The 25,068-nt window shown below is 43.0% G+C and overlaps 1 protein-coding gene and 2 long non-coding RNA genes across 3 annotated transcripts; 1 reads left to right on the forward strand and 2 right to left on the reverse strand.

The window, feature by feature from the left end:
• Positions 1–943: 943 nt before the first annotated feature.
• On the reverse strand, positions 944–13,320 carry LOC144617283 (uncharacterized). The gene is made up of 9 exons (XM_078452172.1): positions 12,915–13,320; positions 10,607–10,723; positions 7,213–7,329; positions 6,874–6,944; positions 6,340–6,418; positions 5,278–5,348; positions 4,572–4,596; positions 2,749–2,864; positions 944–1,318 (listed from the first exon to the last, which is right to left on the reverse strand). Exons 3-9 carry the CDS (start codon positions 7,235–7,237, stop codon positions 1,250–1,252), a joined length of 456 nt encoding a protein of 151 aa, XP_078308298.1. The 5' UTR covers positions 7,238–7,329; positions 10,607–10,723; positions 12,915–13,320; the 3' UTR covers positions 944–1,249.
• On the forward strand, positions 11,070–12,054 carry LOC132681737 (uncharacterized). The gene is made up of 2 exons (XR_009611226.2): positions 11,070–11,191; positions 11,717–12,054. It is a non-coding gene; the product is annotated as an uncharacterized LOC132681737 (long non-coding RNA).
• An 80-nt stretch (positions 13,321–13,400) lies between the features above and the next one.
• Positions 13,401–21,135, reverse strand: LOC132681738 (uncharacterized). The gene is made up of 3 exons (XR_009611227.1): positions 21,026–21,135; positions 14,950–15,137; positions 13,401–13,776 (listed from the first exon to the last, which is right to left on the reverse strand). It is a non-coding gene; the product is annotated as an uncharacterized LOC132681738 (long non-coding RNA).
• Between the last annotated feature and the right edge of the window lie 3,933 nt (positions 21,136–25,068).

The following is a 25,068-nucleotide window of genomic DNA, read 5'->3' on the forward strand; positions in this document are numbered from 1 at the left end:
ACCAATAACCTTCAAAAGTACAATAGATATGACCTTTCAATAGAGATGATAAAAGTCAGAAGACAATATATTTACATCTTTCTTTAAAGTTTTTAACATTTATTTATTTTTGAGAGACAGACTATGAGTGGGGGAGGGGCATAGAGAGGGAGACACAGAATCAGGATCAGGCTCCAGGCTCTGATCAGTCAGCACAGATCCCGATGTGGAGCTCAAACTCGCAAACTGAGCTGAAGTCGGCTGCTTAACTGACTGAGCCACCCAGGTGCCCCATTAGGAGATAACTCTGAATATTAACTGAAAATGTTGAACATGATATGATGTGTGTAAACTATGATATTATTGTTTATATACCTCAATACATGACAAGAATGAATGGTACCAGGAATGAAAATGAATACATGCTCTGTGATGAAACTCCAATGCTTCATTAATTCTATGACTGTGAAATTTTCATTTAGCATTTTCACCATAACTTCAAAGAGAATTATAAGTTAATTTCATCTTCAATAATTGTGCTAGTCCAGGAGAATTTGGGGTACCTGGACCAGAAGTTCCTAAAAGTTCTGTGACTCAAGCAGTGGTTCATTCCCTATATTGGACTGTGTTAGCAAATCCTACCCCATCCCACCAAGATAGATATCTTGAGGACTGAGAAAGTGGAAGACCATTGCAGAACTGGAAAGGGTCCCACTCCCAGTTCCATCTTAGAACAGCAGTGGGTACATATGGTCATTCCTGTAAAAACAAAGCACTTCCACTCAGAGATCCATTTGGAATTGGACCCTGCAGACATCTACTCTTTGCCGTACATGAATGGTCTTAAAAAAGAAAGTGCTAAGGAGAATGATCAACAGAGAGAGAATTTCTATTTTGTAAGTTACACCTGCAAGAATGCTAATATAGGGAAGAGGTAGGAAATCTTAAGAATAGTTCTGGCCTATTTTCAGATCAAGTACTTTTTCCTTGTTGGTCAAAACATTTATTATATCCCTGAGGTCTGTTTAAGTCGAATGGGTGAGACATGGTATTCAAGGCATTTCTAAAGCACAGTCCCCCAAAGTCATAGTCTTCTCTGCTTATTGCAACCCCAAACATCTTTTGTTTGTATGGCCTGAAAGTGTCAGCTGCAAGAGAGGAGTTCCTCCAGCATTGTTTCTTTTCCAATTTTATTTAGTTATTGTCTTCGCCTGGTTCTTCTTCTGGGACACCTCCAAAGCTGTTGCTGAGGACCAAGGGCACTCCTTGTTCACTTTTTGTGACATCTTCTGTGGCATCTGGAGCACTGTGGACATTGTCTAGCTATTTTCTTTTGCAGCTGCAGGAAACATCAGGTGGAGCTGTATGAGATCGTGTGGCATGCTGTTTGGGGCAGATCTGACAACAGGTCTAGGGTTTATTTTGGAACATGCCTTTTGAGATATGGGGGTGGAAGTTTCCCTGCAGAACCCATGGCTGGCATGAAGGAAGAGACCCTCCCATGGTTGTCCTGGGGCTCAATGAAGGCCACATCCCAGTGTCATCGGGGCCCCATCCCTGATTGCCCTACCTTTTTGACTGCTAGTCCTTCTGCTGCGTTGCTGTCCTATTCATACTCTCTTTGAGAGCTGTCAACATCCCCTTCTCTGTTGAGGACCCTGGCACATGTGAGTGTTGTGGGACACACAGTGGTGATATGTGCCTCTGTCTCACATGGATGTGGTTTTACACACACTGACTGAAGGACATGAGTGTGTGGGGAACAGACAGTGTGGACTTCCCTGATCGACTTGCCTCCAGATGAGGCAGCATCTACAGATCCTGAAACTCATAGTTGAAAGTGGTACCCTGAGGTGACCCCGTATTTCCCACAGCATTATTGGAGGTTCACGGGACCCGAGGACATTGGAATCTCCCAATCAGATAGGGATCCTATAAGCCCCCTCCCCATTGATACTGCGTCTACTAAGTGCTCCCAGGGATGCACAACTAGGCAATTTGAGCAGTTGTACCATCTCAGGTTCTCTCCATGACCAGGAATGAAGCCTGTGTCATCCTGCCCATCCTCCAGGCTGTCACTCTCCCCATGACTGTGCAGGATGTTGCTTAGGTCCTTCCTTGCAACTCATACTCCGCGTTCCCCTTCCTCTTCCCTTCCCAGATATACTCCATTTCTATTCTTCTGACAGCCTCCACAATTATACTGTTCTCAAATACGAGGAAAGAAAGATGATTTCCTGGCACCACTCAATCAATCCCTGATCTCTCCTGTTTGGAGAGCACCTGTCATGCATCTGGGCTGCTGGGTACTGAGAGGGAGAGAGTACTGACAGCATCCACATATCCAGTGTCCATTCTGTCATTGAGATGACCTTCTTTGGGACACATTTTAGCCAAAAACAACCTCAATATTTCCCTTAACCTTAAAATATGTTAAGCGAACCTGTTGTCAATCATTTCTACTATTTTCAAAAAATCTGGAAACACAATTGCATGGGGAGATCTGTATTGATCTCAGTTCAAATGGTAGCTAATGCACATACATTCAGGTACTAGACACTTGTGTACTATTCAACATGGATCTTGTGTTGATATAGAAATGTTTCTTAATTTCTATAGTTATTATACTATGATTGACTTAAGGAATTTAAATTTGTAGCTATGAAATCACTGAAAAACCTGCCTAACATTTTATACTGTTCTGGTTGTACAGGACAGTGAATGAAAAAATTACTCTCAATCAACTTAGTGAGTAAATTTCCATGGTACCTTCCTCTGGTATGGGAAGAGTGTGCACCTGATGTGCGACCAGAAGAAATCTCCTTTCTTTATGGATATGGTTGTCCTGGGTGGCACATCTTGTGCTTCATTGCTATGGTAATTTCCTGGGAAATGCAAAGAATTAGAGAGTAAGTTTGGCATCTTGCTGGCATAAGACCACAGAACAATTCATCATACTTTACACATATTCGACCTCCCACTATCCCTACTCGCCAGTTTCCCAACAAATCTCATGCTTTCAAAATGGACTTAGGAAGATGTCAATCTTTGGTTTGCATTGAAAACAGCCAACAACCAGGTTTGGTGGGCCAATCCTGTTACTTAGCAGAGACATTAATAGAAATACAGTAAAGCGCAGTCACCACACCTGATGGCCAGGGTTGACATCACATTAAGAATCTGCATGTACCTGACAGAGGTAGGAGAGGGCTCTGTTCCTCAGCTTCCTGTTCTCACATGTGAACGTGTTAATATGCTATGCTCATTTGTGTGCTGTGATGGGGCTGAAAGTGATGTACTACAAGTGAAACCTCAAGAACAGTAAAATGTGCTGCTTCACAATTCACAAGATTTGGGTCTAAATTAAACTTGAGTCATAATTTGGCTCTGTTTATATGCATAGTGTCTTAGGATAACTACCTTAAGTTGTTCATTTGCCAAAGCCTTCAGACTACATCAAGTCCCTCTTTTCACTGGCAGATGGACATGAATGTGAGTGGGGATTCTCTCGTCACACTGGTGAGGTTCTCTTTCCCCACCTTGCAGTACACAATGTACCCTTCTCTGCTCTTTGGAAGAGAGCCAAGTGCTCACAGCGATGCTCAGTCTCTGAAGACATTCATCTCTTTGAATTACACTTTTTGCCAAGCAAACAGAACTACAACTATGGTCAGTGGTGGGTGCCTGATTTTCCATCTGAGAAAATCAGGTTTATTCTCCACAATAGTACCTGAAGATAAATGTTAGATCCCATTCTAAGCAGGTGGAAAAAGAAGGAGTGACTTCTCCCCAGCTAGACTTGTCAGTTCCTGCTTTCTCCAATTCCTACTGGATCTAGGTGTGGCAGGTGGCTGCATGGCAAGCCACCTGCAGAAGGAAGAGACCCTGCCCCACCACACTGTGACTTGAGTGATGTTGGAAAGATTCACTGTGGAGCCTCGGATGAAGAGTGCTGTGTGTGAGGAAAGTGGCAAGAATGATGTACCATGACCAATCATGCCACAAGACCTGCCAGGAGGTGAGGTCCTGTTGTCACTGACTCTGTGACAGATATTGTACTACATGTGATTTGTTTTCCTGGTACATTGACATCTGTTGGGCGTACAATGAACACATTTAAATTGTACTGTATGATGCACTTTTATATGCATACACATTCATGATGTAATGGTGATAGGATTTTTTTATTGAGATAGTCGACACCATTAATTATAATGTTTAGGGAGGTATATACATCATGGAAACACACTGTACACCAAACTTTCTCTCTCACACACACACATGCTCACACACAGACACACAGACACACAGACACACAAGCACTGAGAGTTACATAACATGGATTCACATGTAGACACACCTACCTCCCTGAACACAAACATACACCACTTAATGGCACTACCACTGCTTCCACAGATGCTATGTGACCATAGGTCTTTTCTGGGAAAACCCCTTTGGACTGCCATGTGTCTTATTCTAATTACAGCAGGAGCTGGAATCAGGGTGGCTCTGCACAAGAAACCTGCAAGAAAGCCACACCTTTCTCATCTTCCAGATTTCTCCTCCCAAGTGAGGGACTCCAGAATACATACCACTTTCACATTCCAGCGGGGTGCTCTGCAATGTCATAAAAGAACACACTGTGAGGGTCAGATAATGCTGTGTTTTGTTTGCACAACTCTTTAGTTATCTTAGTGACATGAGCAAATGAAATGGGAAAGAGCAATAGAGGCCAGCGAACCCCAAAGCAAGAGCAGAGCAAGCATAATCATAGACAAAGGCATCAAAGATTCCTAGAGGGTATACGTCCCAAGCCCTTTTTAAAATTTTTAAATGTCTATTTATTTTTGAGAGAGAGACAGAGTAAAGCTGGGAGAGGGTCAGAGAGAGAAGGAGACACAGAATCCGAAGCAGGTTCCAGGCTCTGAGCTGTCAGCACACCCCCTTATGTGCTGCTCGACCTCATGCTCCATGAGATCATGACCTGAGTGAAATTTGAACAGTTAAACGACTGAGCCACCCATGTACTCCCCTAGTCGATTTGGAAAAATGATATCCAAGAATGAAAATTCGCTGCTGGTGAAGAGCTCACTATCCTGCAGATGGTACCTGATTCTGCTATTTTGAAACACCTTTGTAAACATGTATCTGTTGGTAATGAACTGTCACTGGACATTGTCACTTTTAACTAAGTGGTATATACCAATCAGTGTGCACACACTGAGAGTCATATACCTTAATTCTATTTAAGGAGAAATAAAATAATCTTCATTCTTACACAAGGAAAGGCAAGCTTACCTCCGAAGTCGATGTGGTGTCTCCGTCTCTGCTGTCAATGGAAACTTCTTCTGTCCGGTCATTGATGGAACCTAACAAGATACACAGATAGTTTCAGGACGCCAGTGGGACTGCTCAGGAATTTTTTCTGGGTTTTTGCTTCATGGAGTTATTGACACAAGTATATGGAGATGGGTGGTTCCTGAATATCAACTGACCTGCTGCTGGGTCATCCTTGGTAGATAAAGAAAGGTAAAGGAAAGGAGCAGGGAAGGAAATAGAAACAGGCACTCTGAATTTTAGCTGCAGGGAATCTCACCAATGTGAAATATTGGAAACAGTGAGATGCATGCTATGCTTTGCTGATGGAGTCCTATGACCCAATGCCTATTTGAAGTTCAGGAAATGATCCTGCATTGTGGACAATTTGAAGACAATGTGTGTGCCCTGGCTGTGCTGGAGATATGCAACCAGGGTGGTGGGAACAATCCTCACTACCAAAGTTTACTCTGGGTTCCTGTTTATCAGGGTCCTTTTAGTGTGCACTACAAGGTTTGAGCATGTCTTAAGGCTTATGATACTGTTATGAAATTGACTAGAAATCTTCCTGATTCTTCTCTGCCCGGACTCCATATGAGAGACGATCCTAGGTGTGAAAGATATCTGGCCAGTTATTTCTCCTCCGTCTCCATCTCCAGAAAGGGAATATGAAACAGACGTTCAGGTACAGCAGTTCTGAGGGAAGAATGTACTGTTGTAGGCAGTGTGTGCAATGAGCCTGACTTAGAGTCCTGGAAATTGGACACCTGCATTCTGTGTAAGTAGCACTTGTCTTCTGAAGAAACACAAATTCCACACACATTACATCACATCACATCACATCACATCACAGGGAAAGAACCCACGACCCTCATACACAAAAACCACACCACCTAAATGACCTCCGTGCTGTCAGGAACTGTGGAACAAGGTTACATTTTTACCATACAATCCGTTTTTCTCACAAAACCCCATCCGCCACTCCCAGCAGGAACCCAGAAATCAGGGATTCTCTCCAGACCAAAACAGATGTGAAAGCCTCACCCTCAGAGTCAGCAAGAGTTGTTCTCAAGAAGTTTCCAATTCCAGAATATATACTATGAACCATTACTGTGGTCTCACCCTGCAATTACAGAAAAGGCAACAGTGTGAGGTTCACATCATCCTGTGCACAGGGTTTGCATGTGGATTTTGTTCTCAGGGTGATGTTAGCAGCTAGTCGGAATGCAGGTTTTGAGTCAATGATTCAAACAATCATACAAAGGTGACCTGTGAAAAGCCTCCTGTTTTCAAGGCCACATCTCGCAAGTCACTTTAATCAGCACATACAAAATTATTTTCCACAGAGGAAAATTATCTCCTGACAAATGCTGACTACCACACAGTTTCTCACTGGTGGTGTCATTATTACTTTTTTCCCTTGGGAAAATCATATCAGTTGGTGATAGAATCTCAGGAAAAACCTTGAGCAGTAGTAAATTGGATATAACCTCACGGATGGCCAAGCACAGATGTTCATATCTTAATTCCTTTGAAATCGAAGTAAAGCAATAGTGCTCTTTCAGAAAATATCTTTACCTGAGGAAGAGTTATGGGTGCTTCCTCCGTCTTTGTGCTGGGAAGCTCTTGCATCAGGCCCTCGGGGGCAGCTAGGAAGAATCAGAGCAACTGTCAAGACACTGGTGGGGCAGCTCAGGAACTAGTCAGAGGTTTTACTGATTGAACATGAGGCAAGTGTGTGCATGTGGGTGAAGAGTAATTATGGACTGTGCTGCAGCTGGGCATTCTCTAGGGGGACCAAGGATGGCACAGAAAAGGAGCAGGAAAGATATGGGCAACAGGGCTTCTGTCTTTCTAGCAAAGACGATCCTGATGAAGGTGAGATAGTTAATGAAAGTCATGGAAACCGTGAAGTACCTTGTATATAAAGATTGAGTCTCATAGCCTTTCTTGATGGCTTGAAGGTCAGCCAGGTTATCACTGTCTTCCTCTTTGAAAATCTGTTCTTCCTCCAGAATCCTCATCGTGTATCTGCTAGGATTTTATATTCAGCATGTCTACTTTGGAATTTGTCATTGATGAAAGGCAACTTTGAATGTGAAGCTGTATTTCATCCTAGGAAATAATCCTCTTAGATTTCCTCATGAGTCATTTGTCATAAAAATTATTACATCTACAAGCCTTGAAAATACTGACATCCCACCATGCGAAAGAAAACACTATCAATCTCCTAATATACTCCTCCCACTTTTCTTTGGTGTATACAATTTATGTGTGTCCAGTGAGTCAGTGGCTGTCCATCATGGCCCACGCCATCCAACACATGAAAAGTTCCTTACTGAGGGGAGGCCTGGAATGAGCACTGAAAATCTCTACCATTGCCGTGCAGGAGGTTTGAAATAAGAGTGCTAGACACATAGCTTACCACCCAGTTTTACTTTGAAGTCCTGTTTCAGAATCGCCTGTGCTTACAGTATTATAGTATTTATTTCCTTTTGTGTTCAGGTTTATTCCCTTAGTTTGAGAAAGTTAATGGGCAGGGGAAGAGCACAGAGAGAGAGAGAGAGAGAGAGAGAGAGAGAGAGAGCATCCCAATCAGGTTCCATGCTGTCAGCACGGAGTTTGACAAGGTGCTCGATCTCCAGAACCTTGACAGCATAACCTGGGCCATAATAGAGTCAGACACTGAACCGACTGTGCCACACAACAGCCCCCAGAATTGGAGCATTTCTAATGCTTATGGGAATGTTATCAAATACACTAAGTGATCTCTCTCTTCCTTTTCTGCTATTGCCCATGTATAAGCAATGACCTCATCTATGAGAGATGTGGACCTACACTGTCCTCCATGCAGCATCACAGCTTCCCGAATCTCTGGGCTGACCATAAGAATGTAGCCTTTCTGTGTGCATTTGAGACCAATGGCATGCCCAAATTATCTGCACCTACTTCTGTGCCCTGCTTATGTGACCATTTAGGCCACTGTGTAAGTTTGGGAAGTGTTTGGGCCTTGTAGAGTCTAGCATTTCCAGCCAGCTACACATTGCTAAAATTCATTTCCTCTGTGACTAATGGTGTCATGGATGAGTGCTAGGTGTATATTAGTAGTCCAGAGCAACTGGGGACTGACTCCTAGGTTCAGACCTTGGCTTTCCACGTAATAGGGCAAGGGTTTGGGTCATACAGAATACATGGTCATAGTGCTTTACTGGACATTCTCTCTCCATACACCTTAACCATCATAACCAGGAAGAACCCAGAACAAGGATGCAACCTTCTTTATCCCTTAGAGTTTTCAACAAAGACTGATTTTCCTGAATATGTACACTTTTCCTTTGCCCCAGCGTCAGCTTGTAGTTGAGAAAATAAAACATGATGAAGATCACACCATCCTATACACTTTGGCACAGGTCTTTTGTTTGGTAAAGATCAGGAATTAAAAGATTGGGTACACTGGTTGTGTTATTGCCCACCCCCAAGTTAAGGAGGACACATGTAAGGATTTTGTGCTTTTTATGGAAGATGTGTCAAGTTCATTCCTATCATCAAAGGCAAAATTCTCTTTAGGAGGAACATGCCCTGCTGAAGAAAGTGTTCACTTGCATATGGTTTGAAATGGGAGATGTCATGTTTTATTGCCCCTTCATAGCTGCTGTCACTTGGTAATAGACTTTCACTCAGCATTCCCCCAAGCAAGGAAACTGCATATCTCATCGTTAAGGTCCATTATTAGATTTGCCTCCCTGTATTCAATTGAAGAGGTAAGAAAGGAAGTAACATTTCTATCTCAGAGAAAGTGGGATGAGATTACCTCAGAAAGAGATGGGACCACTTCCTCTGCCCTACCTCTAGGAAGGTCCTCAGATGGCCCCTCTCTGGAATCTAGGAGAACACAGAGTACTCATCAGGACATTGGTTGTGCTGCTCAGGAACGACTCAGTGTTTTGCTTGAGTGGACATGGAGCCACAGTGCATGAACGTGATTCCTGAACAAGCAAGGCCTGAGCTGCTGGTCCAACATCCTTGGTGCACAAAGAAAGAGGAGAGGAGAGGAGCAGGAAGGAAAGGAGAAAGAGAGCCTTTTGTTTCAAGCCAAAGGGATCTACTTGGTGTAAAATCATCAGTCTCAAATAGGGAAACAATCAATACACACTGTGTTTCAATGACAGAGTCCCCTGACTTGTCCTGCCCACTTGAAAGGACAGCCACATTCCCACTATTTCACCTGTCACAGGACCATTTCATGTTCCAGGCCTGCATATATGCCGCTACTGAATTTGTCTTCTATTCTGTTGCGTTATTAGGTTTGTATAGGATGAAATACACATCAATTTGATCCTTCTATGACTGTGCAAGCACACACTGAGTGGTATTCTTTACACAAATAACGATATGGACTCAGTGCTCACATCTCCAACACATTTCCATTCTATCTTAAATACCCTCTCTCTCCCTTCCCACTGCTCCAGCCATCCTACTTTCCACTTTCTGAGTTTATGCATTTGTCTACTCTAGTTTCCTCATGTATGTGTATGTTTTTCCAGGTGTGTCTTCTTTCAAAAAGCATATTACTTTTTCAAGGTCCATCCATTTGTAGCATATTATAAAATTTATGATTTTTTATGTCTGAATAGTTTTCCATTGTCTGCACAGTTCATATTTTATTTATCCTCTCATCACTTGATGGACTTTTGGAAGTTGTCTCTATGGCTACTGGTAAAACTGCTATTGCGGACATATGGTGCATGATTTCTGTTACTTTAATGGGGATACTTGTCATTCTGCATTTGTCAATCTCATAGAATCCTAAAACACATAGAAGGTGTTTCAACCTAAACTGTGGACTTGACTTCATAAGAAGTATTGATGTTCTTTCATGAATTGTGACATATGTAATATCCTCATGTATGATGTTGTGAATGGGGGAAAGTGGAGCGGTGGTATATTGGAATTTGCTGTATTACCTGTTCAAACTTTATGTTAAGTGAACCTGTTGTCAATCATGTCTACTATTTTCTCATAATCTGGAAACACTGTTTCAGGGGAAATCTATATTGATCTCTGTTCAAAAGGTAGCCAACGGGCATACATTCAGGTACTAGACACTTGTGTACCATTCAGCATGGATCCTGAATTGATACAGAAATGCTTCCTAATTTCTATAGTTATTGTACTATGATTGACTTAAGGAATTTAAATTTGTAGCCATGAAATCACTGAAAAACCTGCCTAACATTTTATACTGTTCTGGTTGTACAGGACAGTGAATGAAAAAATTATTCTGAATCAACTTAGTAAATTTCTACAGTACCTTCCTCTGGTACAGAAAAAGTGTACACCCTGATATGCGACCAGAAGCGGTCTCTTTTCTTTATGGATATTGTTGTCCTGAGCGGCACATCTTCTGCTTCATTGCTACAATGATTTCCTGGGTAATTCAGAGAAATAGAGAATAAGGTTGGCATCTTGCTGGCAGAAGACCATAGAACAATTGGTCATACTTTACTCATAGTTCAACCTTCCATTCTCCCTACACTCAACATCTGCTTGATAAATTTCATGCATCAAAAAATGGACTTAGGAAGATGTTGAGCTTTGGTTTGCACTGAAAATGGCCCACAGCCAGTTTGGTGGGCCAATCCTGTTATTTAGCAGAGACATTAAGAGAAATGCAGTAAAGCACAGTCACCACATGTTATGGCCAGGGTTGACATCACAATAAGAATCTACAGACACCTGACAGAGGTAGGAGAGGATTCCGTTCCTCCATTTCCTGTTCTCACATGTGAACGTGTTAATATGCTGTGCTCATTTGTGTGCTGTGATGGGGCTAAAAGCGATGTACTACAAGTGAATCCTCGAGAACAATAAATGTTGGGTGCTTCACAATTGCTCTGTAAGTGTTCTGTTACTGCATGTATGCAGAAGGAGCTAGACAAATAATGGTTTACTCCAGAGAGGAGAGTTGGAGGGCTGTATCATGTCGGAGGGTATAAGTTCAGTCTCTCACCTTCCCATGGGAATGATTCTCTACAGTTCAGAGAGTACGTATATTATCTACTCTAGTCATCCCCATGTCAGCACTGTTGGGAGGGCAAGCAGTGGCTGTCACTCATATTTTACAGAGGTGGAGACAGTAATAAGGGACACGAAGTGACCTGATTGGAGTGTCTGCCATGATGTGTGACGAATCCTGGACTGCAAGGTAGTTAGCTCTCTGGGTCAGAGATCCCTGACCACCTGAGATCTTCCCAGGGTCTGTGAGGAAGTGCTCTGGACCTCTGAATCAAGAGCTGTCCTCACTTACAGACATTCTCCTGTCCCAAAGTTTCTATGGGAGACAGTGGGTGCTTGGCAGGAGGGGGTCTGTGCTACAAAAATAATCTGAATCCTAACCCAGCATCCTGCCTCTCTGTTTCAGTTGACAGAAAATATGGTGCAGTTTTTCCAAATCAAGCCCCAATGGAAGACCAGGGAAGTGCACCTTTGGCCATCCTCCCCTAGCTTTTCAGAAAGTCACCTTTCTGAACGGCATTCCCAATAGCCATTTGACCACTCACATGGACGAGTGATCTTCTTGGTACCAAAGCTGATTCAAAATTTTGGGATTCCAAACCAACTGCCCCACTATGACTCAGACAAGAATTCACTACCCTTCAACTGGCCAACCCTGGATAAGAAGTTCATGGGGATGAACAGGAAAGTTACCATCTGTGCTGGGGCTTGCTAATGGAATGAATTAAATCTACAATGCTCAGAGTCTTACTACTGATCTGAGGAAAATCCTGAGGGCCCTGGAATGAGTTCTGGCCTAGAGGCCTAGAGCAAGCTTGGATGCAGTGGCTGCAGAAACACCTCCTTGCTCCTTTCTTCCTCTCCCATATCTAGTCTTTATTCTTAGATCTCTTTATCCTATCTGGACATTGTACATGCAGAGGGCAGATTCCTGTCTCTTCTTAGCGGTCTCCTCCTTGTGCACAGCCTGGAGACCCCACTTCAGGTCTCCCTTTGATGGTTATCAAACAGTCCATTATTTAGTTGCCAAATATTCATTCCACCGACCCAGTGGCATGTTCCCTTCTCCATTGCACACAGGCATCACCCAGACAGCTCACTGTCCCTTCCATATCATCCCAAGAAAATACCCAAGAAATCCCAGTTTATTTCCTTCTAAAATGTCCCGATTTAGACTACTCATAACTATGTTCAGACTTTGACATCTGCATTGAGGAAAGTTGAGCTCAAATGCCCTTCCATGTCATGTCTGTTGCTGGAGTGGAATCAAGATTCTCCTGACCCAATGAGAGCCGTGTGGGTGCATTCACTGTGTGTGTTCCCAGTAAGACTGTGTACATAATAGGCATTCACAAATAGCAGTTTTCAGTATTGAGGAAGATCTTTATGAAAGCCAGCTCCATGGAAAAATCAAATGTAGAACTTAAGTATTACAGCAAAATAAGATACTACATTCATAGAACTCAGTTGACAGGGGTGGAGGTGAACACCAAGAGAAAAGTTCAGTAAAAAATAGCCTACTTGAAAGAACAGAATTCAGAAAATCAATAGGAACATACTTAAAGAACAGCAATTCACATTTCCTGTCATGGGGAATTTCTTACCAGTGACCAAGCTGCAACAGCTCAGCTCGCACAGTGACAGGAAAGGAAGCAAAGGTGCATCATCACATCTCCATGGCAATGAGTCATCAGAGAACTTTCAGAGTGAAGGCACCTCTACATTCTGTGGGTCCAGCTTGCTCCTGTCTGACCTAGTGTGTGTCCTCACGGGCAAGTGGGCCATTTAAGATGGTATGTTTGGTTTCAAAACCTGATTCCTATCCCACACCATATTCTTTGTTTGTGAAGACAGGGATAATAGAAAAAAATGTCCTGCCTTCTAATGAAGTTAACAGTGAAATTTTCAGTTTGGAGAGGAATAAATGGAACATGTTCAGAATAAAAAGATTCCTTTCTTGAGTAGAAATTCCAGCTCATCCCATTTCTGCAATTCCTCATTAATGGGACATATTTAGACAAAACAATTCACATTTGTTCTAGAGAGAAAATGAGCATCAATAGGAATTCAATTTTAAAATGTCATATTACTCTCTCAGCACATAACTATCAAGTTATATCTTATCCTGTATTACATATCTTTACACTGTATGCAACAATATCTGTACATTTAGTTAACTCTTCTGAACTCCATGAATATTGTCACTGGTGCAATACATATTCACGGAGCAATTAATAAAGTAAGATTCAATGTATTCAGTAAAAATATAATCAAGGCTATTTTTGTCTCAATGTATTTATTACTGTGTTTATTGATTCCTTTATTTCCTTATGTATTTAGTTATTAATTTATTTGAAGAGCTTGAGATGGGGAGAGGGTATGAGGTAGAGAGGGGAAACCATAGCATGCTTCATGCTAGCACGGAGGTCGACATGGAGCCTAGTCCCAGGGTCCTGGAATGATGACCTGAGAGAAATCAAGATTCGGACATTCAACAGGTGGAGCCACCCAGGTGCCATTTGCTAAACGAATAGTGTCACATAACAAAACTATACAATTATATATGTGTTCTGACTCTTCATTCATCCAGTAATTACCACAATCCTCACCATATGGTCATGAAAGCCATAGGCATGAAGGAGAGCAGCCACACAAAACATGGCACAAGTGAATTTTATCACATAAATGGAGAGTGTTGCCATATTTAAAACGCAGTAGGTACCCTTCAAGGAATAGAAAGCTATGCAACAAAAATCTCTCAATGTGGATTCATCCAAGTACCCAGAAGGAATCAATCAAATGGGGCATGAATGAAGTATAAAACTGGCATAATATCCATGGTGCTTATTTTCACCAAGGATTACCCCATTGAGGGTCAACTGGTTGGGAAAGAACTGCAAATATTACACTGCTTTGAATAAAGGATGTTTTCAATTGGGAGAGAGCTTCTCTGTATCTAATAACTGGTTTAACAAGTAATAAATGAAGAGTATGTCAGTAAATCTAGGTAAAACCCTCTGAAAATTCTTGTGGTGGTGGCAGTGGCACATGGTTGCTGAATTAATACACCTCAAAGGACATCCAGAAGTGTTAACGCTTCTGACTTCCAGAGGCAAAACCCAGAATACAGGAGAATGGGGCAAATTGAAAACTCTGATGTTAATGTAGGTTCTAAGTTAGCATTTCATTTTGTATGAGTGTGTTTTCAAAAGACCTCCCCCTTGCAAATGCTGGCAGGGTACACTCACTTGACTTTGCTCATGGTCATAGATTGAGGAATTTGACAGGGAATGTGGGGATGCATCTTTTCAGCTCTATGAAGTTGGGGCCTCAGTAAGAAAAGCCTGCTGGCACTGAGCTGGAATCCTCTGGATGTGACTCCTTCTCATGTTTGTTCCCGAAAATGCATTTGGCTGGAGGACCTCCGTGAGACTTCCCATTGGCCTAGGCTTTACCAGCACATGTAGGCTTCTTAAAGGCTCAGGGCTCCACAGGGTGGTGAAACAAGTGACCCAGCAGGGGCTCACGGAATTTTTCCAGCATAAATGTGGAAGTTACACAGCATTATTTTTAGGGTGCCTGTCCAAGTCATGTAAGCACTAGTGTGTCCTCTGATCCCAGGGAAGGGAACAAACCCACCTTTCACTAGGAAGCATGCCAAAAGAATTGCAAGCTGGTTTGTTATCTTGCCACATGGATAGACAAGTCTTACAGCTTACTAGCTGTCATCCCATTCCAAAGTCTGTGGTGCAGGCCATGTTGCTCTTTGGCACAGGGCCCAAGTGGAAGAACAGCATGGGTTGAACTCCTGCCTCCACCCTCATGAGCTGTTTTGGAAGGAAACACATTTAGAAATACTTCCAGAATGGTTATAAGACAATAAAATGGAATGCATATGAAGAATTGTTCTATCAGGGACTCATGTCCTCCACTGACACATCAGGACCTGATTTGTCAGAGGCCCTCCACATAGATGTATGCAATGTGCAGCGTCCACATATCAATTATGCTTCACTGAAGCTAAAAATGAAATCACAACAATAAAAGCAAAAATCAATCCTCTAGCTCTCTACTTATTGCCCTTATGGTAAATTTCTGCCTTGAACTACAAATTCTTAGACAGTAGTATTCAAAGTGTCTTGCCATTATTTCCATGAATTTCATTATTTGAACATCATAGTTTATTTTGTGTATTTTAAGTTATTAATTTTTGAGAAGGGGAGGGGCAGAGGATCCAAAGCGGCCTCTGTGCTGACTGTAGAGAGCTCGAGTTGGAGCTCGAACCCATGTACTGTGAGATCATGTCCTGAGCCACATGAGAAACTTAACCAACTGAGACCCCCTGGCACCTCTGCAAATCTTATTTTATACTTTAGGAAAAGTGTAATTCTCTCTGAATAAAATATTTTCACATTTCATTTGGTTTCTTTAGACATTAGAATATGATTTGCAATATTAGTGAATCAGTGAACCTCAAATAGCAGAGAAAATAGTTTTTCATTCCCATGCTAAAGTCTTTTGAGCCACACTAGGCCTCAGTTCTCTACCTTGGGCCTTCATGATGGAAGTATTTTCCACATTAATATAGGTGTTATATAACTTTAAGCATTCTATGATATGAAATAACAAATCCACAGTATGTCATGGAATATAAACATTTGAAACAAAGTTTTTGTCCTTCCAATCCTTTCCAATATAAGAACCATTTTTTTGGGTATGTATTCAGGCTTTTTCTGCCATTCATAAATGAATACATATTTGTCCATAATTATGTGAATTTTCTACCAATGAGATTAACTCATATTATCCTGTTGTGCAAGTTGTCATTTACAGGAAACCATTAAGAGCATGTTTGTAAATTCATAACACAGTGACCTCACTCATGTGAAAATATGCTCAGTATCACAATGCACACCTTAGAAGCAACTCATTGTGAACCAGGTTTTTTTTTTATTTGCAATTTTTCTATGTGAGAATCCTCTATACATTTGTTGACATATAATGAAGAAATTTCTTTGGATGAGGCTTCTAGAAGTGGGAATATGTAGTGTCAATTTGGAACGAATCTAGATGTAGAAGTATCCTGCATGAAGACATAATAGGTGATGACGGTCAAGGACACAAGAGGACATACCAGGTGGATGGCGAATGTAAGTCCGTGAAATCCCATGCTGAGGACGGGAGGCAGAGAGTTGTCTGGAGAACAGGGCAGGCTTGAAAGCAAACAGGGATCATGAGAGAGTTTGAAAGAAATGCTACACAGGAAAATCAGGAGGAGGGAATGAATGAAAACATGACAAGGAGAGAGAGTATTCAGGAACGGTAAACAGCTCAGTCCCTGGTGGGTGGAAGGGAGGACAAATAATTATGATGCATGGAGTCTATTTGGGGAGGCAAGGTGGGTGCTGTCACATGGTTTGAAACTGATTATGTAGTTAATTCCCTGCCTTATTTTCAAAAATTGTGGAGCATATAAAGCACTATGTGGGGATATCATAGTTTGGGTCACTTCTTGGCAATAGAAGGGGAGGGCCGTCCATGAACATGGGTAGCAAACAACACATAGGGTGTAGGGAGCATCAAATGGGAAGAGCGGTCATTGGTAGAGAAAGCATGGAGTTGGAAAAAGTGGGACTTCAGGTCAGGGAAGTAGGGTGTGGAAGAGAAGCAACGCTGAGAGGGTGAGGGAGCCCACTGTCTTCTGTTATTTTAAGAGTTTAACTGTCACCAAGCCAGTTTATTTCTGAGTTGATTGAAAGTCAAAAGGAAGGAAGTAGGGTGTAGAGGTACTATCACCTTCTGTCCAAAGTGAGGGTGTGATGAGTATTCATGAACAGAAGAGAAACTACATTTGCTCTCTCTCTTACCCTGCAGGTTCCCACATTACCTGATACCCCCAGTTCCTCCTCACTTATTTAACATGATTGGTCGCCATTGTTATCATACTCCATCCCTTATACAGCCCCCAGTGTTAGTGCAGCTCCCCTCAGTAACTGCCCTGCCTCAGCAAATCCCTCATGCTGTTTCCTGTGCATGTGAATCCCCACCTGCCTGTGGCTTTAGGTGCCCATGGACCTGGGGACTAGTTGTGTTGTGAATTTAGGAGACTCTCTTTAGGGTGTCCCTACTTCAGACCCTCCCTGATCCTTCATTTCTTGGACACTGTCTGTAATCCATAGTTATGTCTTATCCTGTTTATAGTACATACTCACTCTTTACTCAGTGTCCTTCAAGTTAAAAAAATATCTTTTATACTTACACAAAGTAAAATACAAGTTATAAGGTAGGCTACATCAGATTTCCTACTGCCTTTTACATGTTTTCACTATTTTTTTATACAAGAAAAAGTTCACCACTTTTTAAAAATTTGCATTCATATTCTTCAGTGAGTTTGCATTTTTTGTAACAGAGACTGCACATGTCTGAAGAGGTTTACTCAGCAGTTTTACTTTTGTGCTGATATTAGAATCGTTTACATTATTGGGCACCTGGGTGTCTCAGGCATTTGAACATCTCACTTCACTCAGGTGATGATCTCAGAGTTCCTGAGTTTGGGATCATGATCAGTTATCTGTACTGACAGTGGGGAGTCTCAAGGCTGCTTCATTCTGTGCCTCCTTCTCTCTCTGCCCTTCCCCAACTCTCTGTTGCTCTCTCCCTCACAGATAAACATTTAAACAATTACAAAAAGAATAACTTTCATTATTTTGAAATTATGAACATGTATTCTTATTTAATTCATATTAAGAAAATGAAGAGAAGTGTTATTTTATAAACTTTTGATTGTTTTTCTGAATTATCCTATCAGTATGGTATATTAAGGTAAATACCCTGAGCCCATCATAATAGATTTCATCTCTCACCTGAAAAACATCACTCCTTCTCATGCCACATTCTTCTAGTGATACTTACATTCATGGTGTAGTGGTAAGAAAGTGAAGAGAAATATTAAATAGTGCTTGTCATTGCAATTACCTTTGATGTTTTACCCTGTACCAATTTTAGATAACAGAAAGACATAAAATAAAACTATTTACTTTTTAAAACTTCGCCTGATTTTTGAGGAGGTAACCGTTCCTCATGAATTTTGGTATTGAAAAGAATATCATGGAAAAGAGTATGTGATAGGATAATATCCAGCAAGGAAAGTGTAATTATGAAGTACCACTCTTAAAAGCACATGCACAATGATAAGACAAAGAAGCTACACAAAATCACACCCTCAGTAAGGCATGACATAGACAATGTGCCAAATTCCCACATGCTGTATGTGACACTATCCGAATAACAAAATACAAATGACACAATTCTGCTTCACTACCTCCCAGGGTTACACCACATATCTAGAGCTTTCCTGGAGGGAAAATCCAGGTCCATAAATGTATGTAGGAGACAGAATGGGAAAGCCAGCAACAGGCCTGAACCAACCTCAGAGGAGAAAGTCCCCCAAGTGTGAAGACACATGTCAGAATATGCGAAGACCTTAGCCCTGACCACAGGACGGGCAGGTGTCACATGCAGTGTTGTGGGCACATGGGGTTCATGAGTTGACAGGAGAGCTCTAGAGACACCACGGTGAAGGGAAGAGAGGAGGGAAGGGGACATTTCACATCTGCCTGCTACAAGGGATCAGGAAAAACTGAATGAAGATACAATCAAACTCTCACTCACAATCAAAGCAAAAATCTATGAGATAAAAACTAGAAACATTGTCTACTTAGCACATAATATCATTTTTCATAAAATAATATAACAACCACTGGCTAAACTCTTGAATAAACTTGGGAGGATGCAACGATATAGAAGATAAAGAGTGACAAGGAGATAATAGCCATGAGAAAACAAAGATGAAGACATGTGAAATGTACAGTTATTTTATAGACCACTAGTGGAAAAATAAATCATGTGCATTTTGATAGGCATTGTATGAAAATTGGAGCCATAGAAATAGATGGGAATGGCTTTGCATTAGAGTGATATAAGTGACATAAACCTCACTTTCTGTATATTTAAAGACAGTGTTAGTGTTGTGGCCACAGAAATGCACACGTTCCTGACGCCAGGGAATGGAGTGCTTACAGCGATACATATCCTGTGATACAGTACCCATGAAAAGTACACAATAGCGAGATCACTGCAGAAAAGAAGGAATTGGAAGGTATCAAGTGCTGAGTGTCCCCCCTGAGTGCAGGGGGGAACAATGGCCTGACTGCTGGTGCCTCAGGGTTTCTCTGCAGGTGGTGGAAATATCAATTTTGTCATGGTGGTGGTGACCAAAACCCATAAATGTACTTAACTTCATTTAATATCTGTTACTTTAAATGTTCTCCAGGCCCTGGTACATGTGTAGTTGGGCTCACATGCATGTGCTCCTGGAACATCTGTGCTGTCTCAGGCAACAGTGTAATCTAGGTATCACTCCCTCTTCCTCAAGGACAGGTCTCACCACAGAGAAGACTCCTGTATTGGAGCCTCCACAGAAGCTTCCCAATTAAAGAGCCTCAGAGATAAGGTCTATGGTCCCAGGGGGTTTTGTCTCATTTCCTTGCTATCGGAGAAACGGTGACTAACAGTCGATGTTCCCACTGCCATGAGAGAGAACACAGTGATAGTCAGTCCTGTCCTCAGGCTGCAGCCCAGAGATGAACAGAAGCCCTTCATTGGCTGAAATATCTCTGGATTCAGAGGAGCAGTTGGGGAACCAATATCCCAACTGTGTACTTGAGTGGGAGTAGTCATACAGGAGGGAGCACACATGCACACAGGGCAAGCACTGCTCAGCACTGCACTGAGGGGATGGAGCCCTGTGGCCCAGCCTTGATTTGGGGCCAGAAGGACCTACCTCTTGTATCCACCACGGCATGGGTCATCCTCACCCTCCTCCATGATGTCACAAGTCACGTGAGGGGAGTCCTCACTGTCTCCACACTGACCAGCACCCACAAGCCCTACCTGAATCTTGTCCCTTTCAACAGGTGGTCACAGGCCTCCCAACTGCAGCCTTATGAAGAAATTCCTAATAAGGATTGAAAATGAGAAAATGGTAGGCAAGAACAGGAGGAGCGCTGCATGCCCATGTCTGAAGAATGTCATAAAGAATTTACAATCAAAGAATGCCCCAGGGGCTGGAACCAGACCCTCCCAATATGGTTCAGAGACAACAGCAGGTGAGAAGGCGGGTCCCCACACTCAGGCACCAGAAATGTGTGAAGACCAAGGACAGGCTGTTGAAAGAACATGGAGGAGTTCAGAGTTGATGTCCTGTGGGATGTGAGGGGCTCCCAGCAGCCAGCAGTGTGCTCTAGATTCCCTGGGTGAACACAGGATGGGTGGCGACAGCCATATAGAGACATTTCTCTGTGACTATCTCCACTGACTTTTTTTCTTTTAAGTGTGTGTGTGTATGTGTGTGTGCATGTATTATTAGTATACCAACAAACGTCAAAACATAGCCTGACACCAAAGCCAGCAAATCAGTATCTGGGAATGTACTGCCTCTCTGTACTTTATTTTTCCCATTACATGACATGCCCTGAGTAGAGAAGCTGCAAAATGACATACACGAAGCTTTTGTCACGATATCAATTCTCCAAACCATTAACTCTGTAACAAATGAAGGATTGAAATTAGATGCAAGTTATGCGGCAGTAGGGAAAAACTCTGACATGAATGCATCACACATGGACAAAATGAATGTGTCACCTAAATTACTTACCAATGAAGTAATACGAGGTTTGCACTATTTGACAGAGGTGAAAACACCTTAAGTCGCCGTGGTTGTACATTCTTGCCCTTCCCAAAGATGGGGATTCCTCTTGGGAGTGAGATCCTAAGAGAATCAGACAGAGTGTATTGGAACGACCATATGTAGAAGAAATTAGACAGGGACCTGTGAGCTGCAAAACCCAGGTGGGGCTTTCAAGTGCCTGCCTTGTGACCAGTAGAGGGTGCTGTGCTACCACCCTGAGGCCCCCAACTCAACTGCTTAAAGGAGACCATTCAGTCATAGGAGCCAGGGCCTGTGTGTTGGGCTCTGTGATCCTTGCTGGAGACTCAGCAGGTGTGTCCCCTCTGTCCTGGCAGAGTCTCTTGAGCAGGTACCTGTGTGTTTTGTCAGCAGGCGCATCATCCCAGGATTTTCCCCATGGGTGAAGACAACCCCCATCCACCTCAGGGTGTGGTGTGGGCTGAGTTCCAGCACCAGGGCTCAGAGGTATTGGCAGCCATTGAATGAAGCCCATTTGCATGGACAACCCCTCATATGGCAGGGGATGGAGGAGAAAAGGAGGCCCAGGGCAACCCAGCCCAATGTGGGGACCAGGGGCAGGGTGACCATGGCCTGGACTCCAGTCCTCCTCTTGTTACTCTCTCACTGCACAGGTCCAGCAAGGCCTTCGGGACACAAAAACATTCTTGAGCTTGTGAGAGCAGTATTGCCACTATTTTTGAGAAAATTTACTGTTTATTCCCAATCACCCATGAGTGTTTGCGTTTTCAGGCTCTGTGTACCAGTGAGGTGACTCAGCCACCCTCCAGGTCTGCAACCCTGGGATCTAAACCCAGCCTCAACTACATGGTGAGCAGGGACTTCATTGCTGGCAGCTATTATATCAGTTGGTTCCAGAAAAAGCCAGGTTGGCCTTCCCTGTATCTCCTGTGGTTCTACTCAGACTCAGTAAGCACCACGGCTCCGAAGTCACTAGCTGCCTCTCTGAACCCACAGATGGCTCAGCCAATGCAGAGCTTCGGATCATGTCTGGGCTGCATCCTGACGATCAGGCTGACTGTTACTGTGCTATAGCTCATGGCTGGGGAGCAGCTACCATTACTCAAAGTGTCTCAGATGATGAGGCAGGGAGATAAAATACTTGCTCCTTCAGACCTTGACTCTGAGCTTCTTTTCAGTGAGAAACTGATGTGGAAACACATGCACGGGACACTGTTCTACTGAAAGACCTGTCAGTAAACTAGGGTAAGAGTGGCACCTGGGTAGTTCAGTCTGTGAAGAATAAGAATCTGGACTTTAGATCAGGTCACTGTCTCACTATCATCAGATTGAGCTTCACATCAGGCTCTGTGCAGGGTGTGAAGCCCCCATGGGATTCTCTCTCTCTCTCTCTCTCTCTCTCTGCCACCCCTTCTCAAAATTGAATAAACACTAAAAAACTGGGGTAAGAGGCTCATGTTTGAATGTAAAGTGAGACAGCATAGGACATCCCAGGAAGACAGGGACGGATAAGGTGTCAGAGCCAACTGTACATCCCCATGGGGTCTGGAGATGAAAAGGAATAAACACTGTCTCTGCACCTGAACGTGTTACCAGTGAAAATTCATCCACATGTCACTTTCATCATGTTGTTGCATACAGTGTGATTTTGTGTCACGGTTAATTTATCCATAGCTGACACAATGACAATAACCCTGGTCCAAGACAGTGTCTTCCCTATGCATGATCCTGGACTGTATCCTATAGAATCCCCCTGACAATACAGCTGACACCCTCCCTCCTCTGCTCCCCTGTGCCTCACTGTCCCTCAGGCTTCAGTATCTCCCTTTGGTGCTTCAGGTCTGAACTCCATGTCCATATAAGATTTCAGAGAAAATGGAAATGATATTGTTGCAGTTTCTAGTCATAGGCCCATCTCTAGGGAGGAGAATGAGCAGAAAAAAAGAACTGTAAGTTTTCCCCAACATTTTCCTTCCTTGTTTTGTCATTTGACAAGACCTGGGTTACTTCTTTTAAAGATTATTTAATTATTTTCAGAGAAAGAGAGAGAGAGAATAAGCAGGAGAGGGGCAGAGAGAGAGAGAGAGAGAGAGAGAGAGACTATCCCTAGTCATGCACTGTGCTGCCAGCACAGAGTCCAATGCAGGGCTCTATCTCACTAATGTGGAGATCATGATCTGAGCCAAAAGCAAGACTTGGATGCTTAACCAACTGAGCCACTCAGGTGCCCCAAGACCTCGACTTCTGATTCTACACATCGTTACCATGTCTGCTCTCATTTAGTCCTCAAGAAAACCTGTCCCAGGGATAAAGTTTCTGAGATAATTGCCTTTAAATGCAAGATGCAAGACAACTATCTCGCAAGATGTTCAGAACCAATAAGAGGAACATTAGGCCATCTCGTCCCATTTTTGATAACACACACACACACACACACACACGCACAGAAACACGCACAAAATATTCTCTCTCTGAGGGTATGGTATCCTGGATTCGGCAGTTTCTTGGGATTCTCAGTCTTGCCAGAAATCAGGATCAACCTGGGCTCACCCAGACATGCTCAGTGTCAGATTGTCCATCATCAGAAAACATTAGGACATCATGTGTGACTGCGGTCCTGACACCAAGGCAGCCAGGACATGCCCTGAGCACCTGCTCTCCTGGGAGGAGGCTAGTGTTCAGGAATCCCAAGGCCAGTCCCTATCCCCTGGTCAGTTAAGCTTCTGACCATCTTTAGGCTCCAGTAAGCACCTAAGGTTGATCAGTACATTGACTCTGGGACAGCAGTCTCAGTGTTGCTCCCAGAGACATCAAGTCTCATGGGGACATGAGATACACATGCTCTGTACACTCAGGGCGGGCTGTCACTCCATCACCCAACACAGTGATACTTCCAGTCAGGCTGGATCTCTATTAATGTTTGTTCAGTCTTAACCTAGGGCCACAGGGCCTGTGACCTCAGGTACACATTATCTACACCTCTCCAACCCTGTAATGTGACCTTTGACAATAAACTTCTGGAACCCATGGGCTTTAGATAATAGAAAATCCATTCCTTCTTTCAAGGGTGACTGAATGAGCAATTGCTTATCATGAAAAAGCTGGACACAAGTCACAGGGACTATAGAAGTCCCACCCTAGAGATCTGTCTGTGTCTGGTAATCCTATCAATGAGATGGCTCTGATTGTCATGGGAACAGTCCTCTCAAGGAGTCCAAGGGACTTCGAACAGAGCTTTCTTCCCTATAGGACCAGAGCCATGATATAAAATTTATGAGTATACACCTATATGTATGTCTATATCTATATATGTATATCTAAGTCCATACCTATATCTACACCATCTACATCTACACCTATGTTCCTATCTATCTATCTATCTATCTATCTATCTAATAAGAACTGGAATAAAGAATCAAAGAAGTTTCCAAAAACTTTGAGATTCTGTTGGATCTAAAAATGTAAGTTAATCCTTTTCCATTCTTGTTCCATCAGTAATTTAACCAAAAATTCCATCCGTATATCCTCTGCAATAAAAACAGACCTGGAAAAGAATATTCATGATTACACCAGCATCTTCACAACTAATGAGGGAAGTACCCTCCTGATGAGGAGGCTACCCACACAAGGATGCACAGGACAGTCCCCACGGTGAGGATCATGAGACCAAACCTTAGCCTGGTTGAGACTGTTGGCTAGGCCCTGAAGCAAACGCTAACCCTGACCAGAAGACTACAACATGCCCTGAAATCAGCCCTCTGGGAAGATCACTGTTCGACTGTTGTTTCAGACACTGTGTCCTCATGTGGCTCATCCTAACCCTAGCCATGGTTCATGCCTTTAGGGGGCCCAACATCTAGGGCTCAGAAAAGAACAGAATGCAGGCCTGTGCCCAGCACAGAATGATTCAGTGAGTAGCACTAAGGTTCCCCATGCCACTTCCAAGGCTGCCCACACACTTGGCTGGCCCCCAAGCCCAAACCCTCTGACTGACAAGCCCCCTGACACACACCCTCAGTTAAGCCTTCCTG

The sequence above is a fragment of the Panthera onca genome, chromosome A1, assembly GCF_046562875.1.
Source record: "Panthera onca isolate mPanOnc1 chromosome A1, mPanOnc1 haplotype 2, whole genome shotgun sequence".
NCBI lineage: Eukaryota > Metazoa > Chordata > Mammalia > Carnivora > Felidae > Panthera > Panthera onca.